General features: G+C 39.4%; 2 protein-coding genes across 2 annotated transcripts in view; one reads left to right on the forward strand and one right to left on the reverse strand.

Annotated features, from left to right (window-relative positions):
• Positions 1–6,996, forward strand: part of LOC119575502 (cofilin/actin-depolymerizing factor homolog) — an 8,753-nt gene extending 1,757 nt beyond the window's left edge. The window contains exons 2-5 of the mRNA XM_037923190.1: positions 4,801–4,920; positions 5,037–5,159; positions 5,398–5,529; positions 5,704–6,996. Of these exons, the coding sequence (XP_037779118.1) occupies positions 4,801–4,920; positions 5,037–5,159; positions 5,398–5,529; positions 5,704–5,772 (444 nt within the window). The 3' untranslated portion in view covers positions 5,773–6,996. The remainder of the gene's footprint in view (positions 1–4,800; positions 4,921–5,036; positions 5,160–5,397; positions 5,530–5,703) is intronic.
• A 4,805-nt stretch (positions 6,997–11,801) lies between these two features.
• Positions 11,802–15,000, reverse strand: part of LOC119575604 (glycerol kinase-like) — a 3,873-nt gene continuing 674 nt past the window's right edge. Inside the window, exons 2-3 of the mRNA XM_037923270.1 lie at positions 12,368–12,529; positions 11,802–12,165 (exon numbers count right to left, since the gene is read on the reverse strand). Of these exons, the coding sequence (XP_037779198.1) occupies positions 11,933–12,165; positions 12,368–12,529 (395 nt within the window). The 3' untranslated portion in view covers positions 11,802–11,932. The remainder of the gene's footprint in view (positions 12,166–12,367; positions 12,530–15,000) is intronic.

Consider the following 15,000-nt stretch of genomic DNA (forward strand, 5'->3'; position numbering starts at 1 on the left):
GGAGATTTTAACCCAAATTCAGGTGGTCGTTGGTTGATGTGATGATGAGAACGAAGTTAAGTTTGATTTTAATGAATTTTTAAGTTTATTTCAATTTCACATTTTATTATGGTTTAGATGGGGATATTTCTTAAGTGCAAGGCAAAAAGTAGACAAGTGTTACAAGTAATGGTAACTGTTTACGGAGTGCCTGCAACTCTGAGCTTAAGTCCCAGTTGCTCCAGCCGACAACCTTTGGCGCACTTGTGGGAATCCACAAATGTTGCCTTACGAACCAAAACCCTCAAAACGCAACAGCTTTTTCCCCCAGACCGCGCCACAGTCTCAATTTGTTGTATTTTGGTCTCTGGTACTTTTCTCTCTCAAATTTTCGTCATTTAACGTTTTCTTTGTCTGTGCAATTTATTTGGGATCAATTTGTAATGCTGTCTATGAAATTGGGACTGATTTTCCTGAAATGTAGTGCAGTTATGTATATACAAGAATTTCTTTTAGCAGATGATTACGTATTTTGCCTATCTGCCCACTGGCTTTCATTTATGGTGCTTCAGCACACCCGTCAACTCTAATTTTCAGAAAAGGTGCAATTTCTGTAATCTCCCAGCCATTTTTATAAATTGTGCTAGGATGCCGTTTCCAGTTGGGCGTTCCTGTTTTGCAATTATTGACCTTGTCGCAGATCGTGGTAAGTTGTAAGTCTCTGGTCATTTTTACTACGAAGGTCTGGAATTTGAAAGCTGCCACCATTATTTCAGTTGCATTTGCAAGAGTGACTTGTTTGTGGTGAAAGTGAGGAACTATTTAAAGGTGATGGTCCCAATATGAAGTCGGTGAGTTTGCCTTCAGTAAGGGATGGTAAATGTTATTGAGTGACGTAAAGGGTAATGGACAATGCAATATTATAGAGCATCAAAGAGCAAAAAAAACAAAACATATTTGCTCTGGCCTCATTTACCATGAAATGAGGAAAATATAACTGACCGCAACACTCGCACAGTTCTTAATGACTAATTTTCTGTAATTAGGGAATAAATATAGGAAAGGTTAGGTTTGGATTTTGGGTTTGCATGATGCCCTGGCAAAAGACTAAATTAGTAGTTTGAGGAAGCAATCGGAAAGAATTTTTTTTTTGTCTTGTATCCATATTGAAAGGCATTTTTTCAAGAAGATAGAATCTTTAGTTCTTGTGATTGAGGAGTGCTTGAGGAAAGGGTTGCTGGCTGGTCTACCTCTGCCCCCCAATAACCCCAGAAAACATTGCCTTCACCTAAGTATGCACAAGATCAAGCCATAACTCAAGAGCTCCGAGTGGATTTTGCGGTCTATTTCCTTTGTCTTGGTACCGTTTGTGCCTGTAACTTGTTTCTTATGCCGGCAATTGTAACCTTTGACCTCTACAAGAATATCTTCAATTTGCCCTAGCTTAGTGTATCGATACAGTAAAAAACATGAACTGTTTAGTAACCAATTGTAGTAGTAGTAATTGGTAGAACCAGTAAAGTGCTATGGCTTCATTGATTTGTACAGTACCTCAGAACCGAGTGACTGTGTGGACGTTTGTGTTATGGAGAGTTGCTGCCTAGCATGACTTCAACATCTTGTGCACCAGCTTCTTTTTGACCAGTCTGAGTTTGCGTGCTGCTAGTGAGATAAATTTTCGATTCCAAGTGTCTTGGAATATTCAAAATGACCACACTATTTAGGGAGAAGTCTCGCTCAAAGGGGGCTTGGGACAGGGCTCCCATCTAGGGATGACATGACAATTTGATAGGGGGAGTATCAAGGGGAGACCAAGGATTAGGAAGGCTTTTTGGTTCATGTAGCAGTCTCCATGGTGATTTGAGTGTTGATGAATGATGATCACTAGTTCCATGTTACTGGAAGGTAGGCACAGAGATAGAGGAAATGGACACGGCCATCTTATAAGCCAAAAGAAATATTTATATAGGTACATATTTACCATGAAGTGATGAAAATATCAGCTGTATATCACCTCTCCACATCCTCAAATTTGTTGTATTTTGTAAAATGGTACATAAAAGCTAGGGACAGGCCCCCCCCCCCCCCCCATCTGGGATTTTGGGTTCACATGAAGCCCGTGTTTTGGTACAAAGTGCAAAAGGCATTTGCCTTTTGTTTCGGCATTTCTTTTGGAAGTTGATATTTAAAAAGTTGTGCAACACAGTTTTTTGGCTGGCTTTAAACAGTAACTGTACGATGATAGTCATCAAATTTTTTTCTGTCTTAGTGAAGAAACTATACTCAAATATGAAATCTGCAGGCAAAGAATAACTTCAGTAATGGAGAGGTCAAGAGAAACCTCATGTAGAAACTAAGTTGGTGGCAATTGGGTAGGTGTTTGGAGAGCTTTTGTGAAACAAGATGCTTCCTAGATTACCAGGAGTGCTCAAAGTTGTTGGTCGAAGTAATAAGGACTTGGTTTCAGATGGTACTGTCACTTCTTTACAGTTGCCATTACTATCACTTTGTTTCCTGAACCAGGCAAGTGTGAAGGAAAACGGATGATTCATGCACTTTAGATGGTGAATAATTGGAGCAAATTATTACAAGGTTGACGGCTGTTTAAAGAAGAGCAAAATCCCTAGGCCATGTTTTTTAGTGTGATGTTAGAAATGAAAGTATTAAGAGGGGGGAAATGGAAGTGGGTGTCTGAAGAAAGGCTTAGGTTGTGTGTATGTATGTATGTATGTGTGTATGTATATGTATATGTATATGTATATGTATATGTATATATATAGTTATATATATATATCATATATATATATATATTATATATATATATATATATATATATATATATATATATATATATAATGGATGTGTTTGGGAAGGGGATAACTTGCCTTCAAATAACAGTATCAATATTAAATTAATATCTTAAGATTTGAAGAGATTCTGTTTGGTCTTTATACAGAAATGGAAGGGGAATCCTGATATGCTTGATTTTTTTTTTTTTTTTTTTTTTTCTCTCTCTCTCTCTCTCTCTCCCTCTCTCTCTCTCTCTCTCTCTCTCTCTCCCTCTCTCTCTCCCTCCCCCCCCCCCCCCCCCTCTCTCTCTCCTCCCTCATCCCTCTCTCTCTTTCTCTCTCCCTCCCTCCCTCTCCCTCCCTCCCCTCCCCCTCCCTCCACCCTCCACTCTCCCTCCCCACCCCTCCCCCCCCTCCTCACCTTCGCTCTCTCTCTCTCTCTCCTCTCCTCTCTCATCCCTCTCCTCTCTCCTCTCCTCCCTTCCCTCTCTCTCCTTTTTTTCTCCCCTTTCTCCCCTCCTCACCTCTCTCTTTCTTTCTTCCTCTCCCCTCCCTCACCTCTCTCTCTCTTTCTTCTCCTCCCCCTCCCTCACCTCTCTTCTCTTTCTTTCTTCCCTCCCCCTCCCTCACTCTCTCTCTCTCTTTCCCTCCCTCCTCCCTCACCTCTCTCTCTCTCCTTTCTCTCTCCTTTCTCTCGCTCTCTCCTTTCTTCCCAACTCTCCTCTTCCCTCTTTTCTTTTCTTTTTTTTTTCTCTCGGCTCTTGTAATTAAATTGCCCCAAGCTCTGTCAAAATAGCTTTGAAAATATTTTTTTGTTAGAATTCTGTGCCCAGTTATTGTGAAGGTGATAACTAGTTTTTGCCTTTTGCACTCGTTCAGGGCAGAAATGCCTTTCCTACACATTTTGAGGATTAAGTTCACTTGTGTGTCAGTAAAGTATAGTGATTTTTATTTACTGTAGCTAGAATGTGGTAGCTATTGCCAGAGGCTTGGCAATTAGTGCATAGGGTAATGACAAGATCACCCCCCCCCCCCCTTAAGTTAAACAATGGTGTACTTTGTATTTGTATTTTGTGGAATTTGATTTTTGTGGAAAAGTTTTGTATAATTTCTTCTACCAAGAAAATTGATTAAAGGCCTTAAAATTGATGAGATTATAAAACTGAATGCCTTCACTTTGTGCACTATTTCCATGGTAGTATAGTCTGGTACACCGCTCATGTGGCCCTGTGAAATTTGATGCTCTGTGGCTGTCTATAGTAAAGTTAGTATTGGCAGGTGACACCATTGGCCATACAAGTATGAGAACCAAGCTAGAGCTATTTTGAGGGTTTACAAACATGATTGTCATCACGTCTGAAATGTTTTAAGGTTTCTCTTTCTCCCAAGCAAGCTCCCCTTTGCCTTGATTTTGTTGCATTTATAGTAGCTTATTGGTGAGGGAAAGTAAAAATACAGAATTAGAAAGAAAAAAAAGGGAAGAGAAACAAGTTACATTGCAGCTGTTGGGGTCTCTGACCTTGCATCTATTTTAAGGTATTGTAGGTATGTTTGGCTTGCAGTCGTGGGTGTAGCAGAACTCCATGAAAGGTCTCATTGTACATGTTTAGTATACAAGTTGTGCTAAGTCTTTTGAAGCATATGTTGGGAATTTATTTTGCTGGTGCTCTCTGGAAGGGTTTTCTTTAATGAACTTGTGATGAGATTCCTAGATATTAAGACAAGTGGTAGATATCAGTGTTTGTACAAGGGTAGATGCGATCTGATCCCCCCCCCCCCCCAAAAAAAAAAAAAAAAAAAAAAAAATGCTAGGTTGCTTGTATACAATTGTTTCTATAAATTCAATAAATTCATATTTTAAAAATTTATCCTTGTATTTATTGATGTTGGGCTTAAATTTGGCATTAACTATTTAATATCTAACTACCACCATCTGACACCTATAGTACTTGGTAATCTCAACTTTCACTAAAAGAAACACAATTGATGTTGCATGTATACTGCAAATCTAAATTTTGTATATTCTTTGCAGGCTTCCGGAGTACAAGTAGCAGATGCATGCACACAGGCCTTTCTCGATATAAAAAAAAACAAGAAATATAGGTACATCATATTCCACATTAAAGATGAGAAAGTTATAGATATTGAAAAGGTAAGGAATGATGAGAATTTCTACCAGAATGTGAAGATGAAACAAATTATATTTTTAAATAACTAATAATGTGACCATGGATATTTTCCTTCCCCTAATTTTGTCATGTTTTACAGTATGGTGACAGAGATAGTTCCTATGATGACTACTTGAAACATCTGGAAGAGTTGGGCCCTGACCAGTGCCGCTATGGTCTATATGACTTCGAGTATGAGCACCAGTGCCAGGGAACATCAGATGTAAGGTTTAAGTCTTTTGTGGAGAAATTTGCACTTTCATAGCACCTGTGATATTTACATGTATCCATATTTTCTAGTAGAGAAAGGAAATCAAAATTGTAGCATGACTAGAATTTGTGCTGTCTGGAAATAGCCTAAGTAACCAAGCTTTATGGAGTACTTGTAAAATGGGTACCTGCAAATGTAATGCCCAACTACCTTGTTCCATTGGTTTTGCAAAATTCTTTCTTTATTTTAGCGCACACCAAAGCAGAAGCTGTTCCTGATGTCCTGGTGCCCAGACACTGCCAAAATTAAGAAGAAAATGCTTTACTCTTCAAGCTTTGATGCCCTCAAAAGTGCATGTGAAGGCATTGGCAAATATATCCAGGTAAGTTTTCTTGCAGAATGTTATTGAGTTGTGTGTACATTACAAGATTAGTTTTTATTTATAATGCATTATCCCAAAAATTGTTATTCAGAATTTCAGATGTAACCAAAGTTTTGAATAACAAGATGTTTTAAAGTATTGTCCTTTCTCACAAGGTTTGTTTGAACTTTACAGGCCACGGATATGGCTGAAGCATCATACGAGTGTGTGTTGGAGAAACTGCGTTCTACTGACCGTGCCTAAACCTACTATGGGAGGCCCCTCACGAAAAGCAGCCCTTACCCTGTGTTTGTTACTTTCCACCCTGGTGTAACACTGGTCTCGGCTCTTGCCGACCCAACTGCACTGTGAGGGGTCTTTCAGTACCACCCGCACTGCGGTCACTGCTGCCCTAGTCATGCCCGGGCAGCAACTGTTTATCATGCTACCCACGCAGCATCAGGGGACTCATTGTTTTATACTTCTGATTATATTATTTTGATTATAATTCAAATTGGTTGGCATGTAGGTGGGTGGCAGCAGTGTAGCACTGGTTCAAGCTCTGGCTGTTATCCCATGATGAGTAGCATTGGCAAGTCGAGACCCCATCTTGTGAAGAATATGGACACAAGTGCCATCCAGTGTGTTCTTCCAGGGAGACTTGTCTCTCTGAATTCTTGGCAAAGAATGTGGTTCAGTGGGTCTGCATTGATGATTGACTTGAAGTTGGTGGATTGTGCCTGGAACGCTATACCAGTGTCGCCCGCTGCCACGTGTTGGCTGAGGCAAGTTTAGTATTACCTGAAGCTCTTCCATTTGTATCTTTGTCATCACATCAGTGTGAAATATCAGTCTGCGTTCATTAAGTATAATATAAGCTTTATATAACGGAATCATGTTCATAGGCATTGGCCAAGTATTGGCTCAAAGTACATTTTGTAATTGACACTGCTCAAAATCTTTTGTTTGCATTGGCTGTTGCCTTTGTCTGGAAAAAGGAATTACCATTACTTAAAGGGTTTTGTATGATTTTATTGTAGGATCATTGTCAACTTGTCTAAAATAAATTTCTTTTTAATGGTTGGCCAATTGATTGCTATCCTAAATTTCAGGCACATGAAACTTTGAACTATGATTAATACCTGCTCTTAATCCACTGATTCCATCAGCTTTGGTTATGAGTAATTATTTAGGCAGAAATGTTGAAAGTAACTGCCAAAGATAATTTTAAAATTGGAACTTCTTTATTGGTATCAATATTCAGTCGCTGGCAGTCACTTAATTGGTGGTGTAAGCAATTGTAATACAAATGTTGGTAGAACATGAAATGTGCAAACCTTCATTGTGCCTTCTGCCACTCACAACTATTCATGGATTTTTTTTTTTTTTTTCCCTTCCTGAACTTCCATTAGGCTTGCAAACACTGAGCACTAAATCTTTTCAGTGTTTTATTATCAAGGAGCACAAATAAAATGAAACACAATGGAAGTAAACTTTTATTGGAGCTGTACATAATACATGAAAGGATAAAGAGCAGTTTTTCATTAGTCATCCTCTTAAAGTGAAAGCTACATCTTCGAATATATTGCATATTACCCTGAGTAAGCAGCTTAATTTATGAAAAGGATACTGCAGCAACGCTTGATATTATAAGTTAAAATAGGAAGGTAAGCTTAACTTGGGTTTGTTTCAGAAGAGCTAGTCTGGAGAAAAGATTTTAATTGATTTCTTCATCTATGATTTCAAATGGAGGTGCACAGAAATTGCTGCCTGGTAGGTGTGACTGGTTTAGGCTTGCTTCTTTTGATTTGTTGGTTACATCTTCAGTGGAAAGGCTGCTAAAAGGTTGGGAGTTGCCATGGCTTAAAGGGTTAACTTGAATAATAAAGATTATTAGTTTAGGGAAAGACCGAACTAGGCTTTTGTCCACATAAAAAACTGGAGGGATTATATTTCATAACCTTGTACAGGCTGTTGGAACATTTTAGATTGCACAGTGTGGAATATTACCACTAGTTCCTTGTAAGATCCACATATTGCTAATAATCATTACACAAGTAGCTTGCTGACACTCCTGAACAACTGTCCTTTACCTAATACTTTTTCAAGGAAACCTTCACTTTTTTGTAATGGCTGGAACCCCACAGTAACTTGCCAAGTGTGTCGTTTCCTAGTATAAATCGCAGCAGAGGTAGATTATCATTTCCTAATAACCCAGGCTTGGCACATACTACTGTACTACACAGGCTCATCATAATCAATGATGTGTCTATGCCAAAACTGTGTACATACATATACACATAAAATATTTTGAACATTCCATCTTGCTCTCCACTCGCCTATGCCTACCATTAACAGTTTTAAGAACATAATGAAATGTAAAAATGGTCAGGAAAATGTCTTCTAAACTTAGTGGCATATTTTCCTCATGATGAATATGCTGCAAGTCAGTGAAAGCTTTAAATCATTGGATTCTTTGGATATTAAATTGCTTAAATTTCAATACCGACTTCATGATCTGACTGCTCTTCATGTGTGTATAGGGGGAGGGGGGTGTCCAAGGTATTCACTGCAAATGAAACTCAACAATTCTTAAGATTAAGATTTGTGGGGGGGGGGGGGGGGAATATGGCAGGATTTCAGCAAGGACTTTGACTTGGAAAATCAAGAAATCAAAAACAAGACCAATCCCTCGGAACATCTTCCTTTGTTAAATCTTGTGCCCTTTTTGACATGCATGCGAGTGACATATCGTGACCATTTAATAAATAGAAATAAAATTTAATCTACCAACTTCTGAACGATGTATACTTTTATAAATGCTAGAAATGCTAAACTTCTCTGAAATAAGTAAATAAATGAAATCAAAACAGCACTTTCTTTAATCCACACCACATCCCTTTCAACATTATGCTTTGCACATGAAAGAAAATATAATTGTTTTTATACACATGTCAAAAGTCCCCTATACATATACAGTACATGTGTGGATATTCATGATTCTATACATGAATTTCCTGTATCAAAATGGAAGACGACCTGATTTCACTACAGATGAGGCCTGTCCACACAGGCGGGCACATTAACAGGCAACTTGAAAAGGTGAAAACAAGGATAAACTAGTTTACTAAGTAGTTAGCTGCCTGTGACATCTATTTGTGACTGCCGATCATGCCCATCTGTCTGGACAGGCCAATATAAGCAAACATGTCCCGACTTTCATATCAAGGCCTTCTAAACATACTGAGACTCTACTTAACGAATGAAGGAAAAGTTAATCCTCTTATCCTGTTGGTGCAACAGGTAGTGGAATATCCTTTAAAGATTAATGCATCTTGAAATCAAGTGTAGACAAAGAGAAAAAAATAAAAAAGCAAAAGCATAATTGCTCTAACTTACATATTCACATTTGTATTTATTTAAAATTTTCTGCTGTATCAACATCTAAGGCCATTAGTGGTGTATTCAAAATATAGCAAAACATGAGGTGTGGCGGCCAGCCCTCAGATTATTTATTTATTTATTAAAATTTCTCCCCAATCCCTTGCTTGTCGTGGGGGGCTTTGGAGGTGGAGACGGAAACCTAGTATAAGGAATCAACCCTGCCTTGGACTTCAGGCCTCACCTCGACTAATTTTGAATGGTCTTTCTTCTCTTTCTCCTCCTCCTGACCACTTATCCTAATCATTAATTCATTTTTACCCTTTATGTCACAGTACTTTATGATAATGCTATATGGCCTGCTATGCCTGGCACATTTGTTTTGACCTTTAACCATTCTGGAATTTGACAAATATCAATGATGATCATGTTGATAATCTGCTTGTTCTTGTGGGCAGAGGCCCAATGTAGGGGATCACCCTTGACATGGACCTATGCCCTAGCCTCAACTAATTTTTCTCCTTCTCTGTCCACTTATCCTAATCGTTAACTTTTTTTTTTTTTTTACCCAATTAGCCACAATACTTTATCATAATGCTATGACCTTTGGTGTCTGCCACATTATTTTGTCCATTAACCATTCTGGAACTCTACAAACATTGCTTTATGAACCAAAATCACTTAATTACCTGGGGGTTATGTCCCCAAGCCCCATTACTACATTTTGAATACTCTACTAATGACAATATTGATATTAATAGCATAAAATAAACAAATAAGATAAAAATGAATAAAAATAAATAAATAAAAAATCAAAGAATAGGGAAATCAGGGGCAGTCAGTAAGGTCTATTACTTGACTTTTTGGTGGCTGAACACCTCTGGAGCTAAATCTGTGCAACAGAATTCACAAAAGAGTACATAAACCCATGGCCATTAGGATAAGTGAGTGTCTATTAGGGCAGTCTGTTACGCCTGGGACTAAAATTAAATACCAAGCATTTGAGATAGATACAAAACATCACAAAGCTGTTCACAAATAATTGTTGACATAAGTAATAACCTAAAGACAAAGCAGTAACAAAGAAGTGATATTTTGGCTAACCTGCTCTTATGGTAACTGAACACTGCACCCTATTTCATTATTATTATTAACATTTTGTTATGCTGCCCTTAAAAAAAAAAAAAAAAAAAAAAAAAAAAAATTATTTACACATCACGCAAGTATTAGCATCAAAATAATGAACAATGTAATGTGACAACTTGCATAGCTTACAAAAGATATGTTCATTTGAAAGGAAGAAGAGAACAGTACCACATTAACAATGGCATTTGCTTTGAAGAAACTGTTTACTTGTATAAACACTCTTTTATTTTACATACGCACAATCTTACAGTATACACTGACAACTGTATAAAAATATAATTATACATATTTTCTATACAACACACAATATTCCTTCTACAACTTTATCATTAGAAAATCTTCATAAAAACTATCACACAAAAGTAAAAACAATAAAAAAAGCAAGAAACAAAAACCATCATTAAAAAAATCAGCCTTCCTTTAAGAAAGTATCATGAATGAAATATTAATTATATGAAACAGCACCAATATCATCAGTAGGTAAGGGAAGGGAAAGGATAACAAAAGGAGCACCTTCAAGAAAAGGGGGAGGGAGGGAGGGAGGGGAGGGAGGGAGGGAGGGAGAGGAGGGAGGAAGGAAGGAAGAAGGAAGGAAGGAAGAAGAAGGAAGGAAGAAGAAGGAAGAGGGAGAGGAGAGAGAGAGAGAGAGAGAGGGAGGAGGGAGGGAGGAGGGAGGAGGGAGGGAGGGAGGGAGGGAGGAGGGAGGAGGGAGGAGAAGAGAGAGAGAGAGAGAGATGGGGGGGGGGATGAGAGAGAGAGAGGATTGAGGAGTAGGATAGGGAGAGAGAAGGAGAGTGAAGAGGTCGAGAGAGAGCATTGAAGAGAGAAAGAAGAGAACGAGACAGAAGAGATGAGAGAAGAGAGAGCAGAGTAAGAAGAGAGAGATCAGAGAGTAGAGAGAAGAGTAGAAAGAGACGAGAGATGGAGAAAGAGAGGAGAGAGATGATGAGAGAGAGAGAGAGAGAGAAGAGAGAGAGAGAGAGAGAGAGAGAAGTAGAGTGAGAGAGAGAGAGAGAGAGAAGTAGAGTGAGAGAATCAGAGAGAGGAAAGAAGAGTGAGAGAATCAGAGAGTTAGAGAGCGAAAGATAGGATAGGGAGGAAAGGGAGGGGAGAGAGGAGAGAAAGAGGGAGAGAGAAAATGTTATTATACATCATTTCTTTTAAGTAATGTTACCGAGTCTGATTTTGGTTATTTACTGAACGTGAAGGCTTTATCGAAGGCTCTATCAAGATAATGTTTCTTGCACTGATTCTATTCTGAACATTGGCACCACTATATTTCAACATTACCATTCCCAATACATCCACACAAACAAATTCATACATGTCTTTTCTAGTGTTTTCTTTTTCTTTTTCTTTTTCTTTGACAAAACAAATAAATCAAAGAAGAAACAAAAACTCAACTCAATCCAAGAGTATTTTGCACAATGCAACAGTGATAACAATGCACTTATACCTTCTTTAAAGTGAAGGAACTTCCCAAACAGTTACATGTATACTGTATTTTTATAAACATTTTTGGACTATGATATGGCAATGCAATCACTGACTGATCATCATGTCTTGAATCTGTATATCTTAACATATCACTGAGCAAATGATTTCAAAAGATGCACCTGCTTGTTTAACAAGAAAATAAAAATACCTGTGTGTGTGTTGTGTGTGTGTGTGTGTGTGTGTGTGTGTGTGTGTGTGTGTGTGTGTGTGTTGTGTGTGTGTGTGTGTGTGTGTGTGTGTGTGTGTGTGTGTGTGTGTGTGTGTGTGTGTGTGTGTGTGTGTGTGTGGAGTGTGTGTGAGAGAGAGTGTGAGTGTGAGTGTGAGTGTGAGTGTGTCTAAACTTCTAGTAAAATCTCAAAAATAAAAAAACATCCTCCATCATGACAGTCTGACCTTGCTGCTACCCATACAAAACAAGACTAAGAAAGAGGATGAACAGCGCACCACAGACAAAGATGCTGCATCTATTCTTGCCACCACCACGGAGGAAAAAAAATCCATCCTCTTGGCTCTTCCCCTGCTGAAGGATAGATGCATTGCATTCACTGCTGAAGTGCCTGCCTCTGTGACCCTTGTAGCAGGGGCAGGCTTCTCCACTGTCCACAGCTACCTTCCTACCCTCGTCCCTTACACCTATTTGTTTGAGCAAATGAATCAGGATACTCCATTTCAGATGTTATACCAAATGAAAATAAGTAGGAGGATAGTTGAGGGGGGGGGGGGGAAATGCAAAAACAAAATAATAATATTGACAATTTCATGCTGAGACCGCAACTGATGGCATGCTCGCTGTTTAGGATTTTCAGAATATCTCACATGGACCCCTAGGACTGACCATTCTCTGAGCTGCTATTCTTGTGCCATTTTGTGAAGCGCTGCAGAGCTCTCTCCCACTCCTTCATCTGTCGCAGGAGCTTTGGCTGCTGGTCCAATTGTGGTTCAAACGTCCTTCCTACCTGGTGTAGTGGGATAAGCTCCTCCCTCGACTTCCATATGCCTTCAAGTAAGAGATACAAGAAAATGGGTTCCTTCCAGTTCACGGTAGACTTGTATCTGAGCTTCTATAATAGATATAATAAAATTTTCCGGGAGTGATTGTGATTCAGTCCCAATCTCAAGAAGAGATGTTCACCTCTGATTATCTAGCAAAGGCAACTACAAAGCACAGAAAATAAAATTACTAAAATAATTCTGAGTGAAAAGTCATGTTTATTAAATCCTAGTTTCTCGTTCCTCATACCTAAAACAATGGAAAAGTTACAAAATTTTTACACAAACCATATATGCACAATCAAAATATGCAAATACACCCACACACATACAGATGCAGGCTTTATAATGTATATCATTTCATTACATATTAAAAAAATAAAAATTGCATCAAACATACACACTGTACATGCAAACACAAATACAGACACACGCTCATTCAGTCAGTCACTCACTCACTCACTCTTTCTCTCTTTCACACAGACACACTCATTCTCTCTCTCTCTCTCTCTCTCTCTCTCTCTCACCCTCCCTCTCTCTCTCTCTCACCTCTCTTTCTCTCTCTCACCTCTCTTTCTCTCTCTCACCTCTCTTTCTCTCTCTCACCTCTCTTTCTCTCTCTCACCTCTCTTTCTCTCTCTCACTCTCTACTCTCTCTCCTCTCCATAGTCCCTCTCTCTCTCTTCTCTCCTCTCTCTCTCTCTTCTCTCTCTCATCTCCCTTCCTCTCTCCTCTCTCTCCCTCTCCTCCCTCCCTCCTCCTCTCCCTCTCCCTCTCCCATCTCCCTCTCCTCTCTCACCCCTCCCCTTCTCTCTCTCCTCATCTTCATCTCTCTCTCTCTCTCTCTCTCTCTCCTCTCTCTTCTCTCTCCATCTCTCTCTCTCTCTCTCCGTCTCTTCTCTCTCCCGTCTCCCCATATCTCCTCTCTCCTCCATCTCTCCTCTCCTCTCTCTTTCTCTCTCCCCCTCTCTTCTCTCTCGCTCTCTTCTCTTCTCCACCTGCTCTCCTCTCTCTCTCTCTCAGTCCTCCTCTTCTCTCTCTCTATCTCTCTCCTTCTCTCTCTCTCTCCTCTCCCTCTCTCTCTCTCTCTCCCTCCCTCTCTCTCCTCTCCCTCCCTCTCTCTCCTCCCTCCCTCTCTCTCTCTCTCTCTCGCCCCTCCTCTCTCTCTCTTCTCTCTTCTCTCTCTCTCTCTCGTCTCTCCCTCTCTCTCTCTCTCTCCCTCTCTCTCCTCTCTCTCTCTCCCGTCTCCCTCTCTCTCCTCTCTCTTCTCTCTCTCTTTCTCTTCTGGCCTCTCTCTCGCTCTCTCTCTCCCTCCTCTCTCTCTCTCCTCTCTCCCTCCCTCTCTCTCTCTCTCTCTCTCTCTCTCTCTCTCTTCTCTCCTCTCTGTCTCTCCTCCCTGTCTCTCTGTCTCTCCTCTCTGTCTCTCTCTCATCTCCAGAACTCTCTTTCCCTCTCTCTCCCTCCCTCTCTCCTCCTCTCTCTCTATCTCTCCCTCCCTCTCACTCTCTCTTCTCTCGCGCATCTCTCCCCCCTCTCTCTCTCTCTCTCTCTATCCTCCCTCCCTCTCTCTCTCTCCTCTCTCCTCTCTCTCTCGTCTCTCTCTCATCTCTCCTCGTCTGTTCCTCCTCCCTCTCTCTCTCGCTCTCTCATCTCTCTACTCGCGTCTCTCCTCTCTCTCTCCCTCCCTCCCTCCCTCCCTCTCTCTCTCTCTCCCCCCCCACTCTCTCTCCTCTCCTCATCTCTCTCTCTTCTCTCTCTCTTTCTCCTCGTCTCTCTCTCTCTCTCTCTCTCCTCTCTCTCTCTCTCTCAACCTTTATGTATATGTGTATGTCTATATATATGTGTTTATGTATACATGTGTGTGTGTTGTGTTTGTGTGTATATATATATATCTTCCTATATATCTCTATAATATATATAATCTCCTATATATATATATATATATATATATATAGGATAGTTATATATCTATATTCTCTATATATATGTTTATTTATATTCATATATAAAAATAAATAGTTTTAAGAGAAGGCTATTTTCATCACTGCTGTAAAGACCGACTAAAACCTTCTTCAAATAATTTTGAAACTAAAAATAAATAAATACAATCAAAACATGAAAAAATTAATAATAAATGAATTAATAAAATAAAATATAATTTCTTCCCCCCCCACCCCCCCCCAAACAAAAAAAAAAAAAAAAAAATCACATTTTTTCTATGCTACGCCACTGAAATAGAAATAACTTTCTCGCTAACTACTTCAAATACATACACTACAACTTAACGTCATTTCTTCTACTTCTTCCAAAGGTTATTAGACCTGAAGCAAAATCTTCATTAACTGAATATTAATCACAAACTAAACTTAATCTTAATTACAACGTACAGGCTATTAAATACTTAAGTAAGTTCAATTCTAATTTAGAATGAGATACCTTAAGGTCCATGTGATAGGACTACTGCTTGGAAGAACTTAC

The sequence above is a fragment of the Penaeus monodon genome, chromosome 1 (assembly GCF_015228065.2).
Source record: "Penaeus monodon isolate SGIC_2016 chromosome 1, NSTDA_Pmon_1, whole genome shotgun sequence".
NCBI classification, from domain to species: Eukaryota; Metazoa; Arthropoda; class Malacostraca; order Decapoda; family Penaeidae; genus Penaeus; species Penaeus monodon.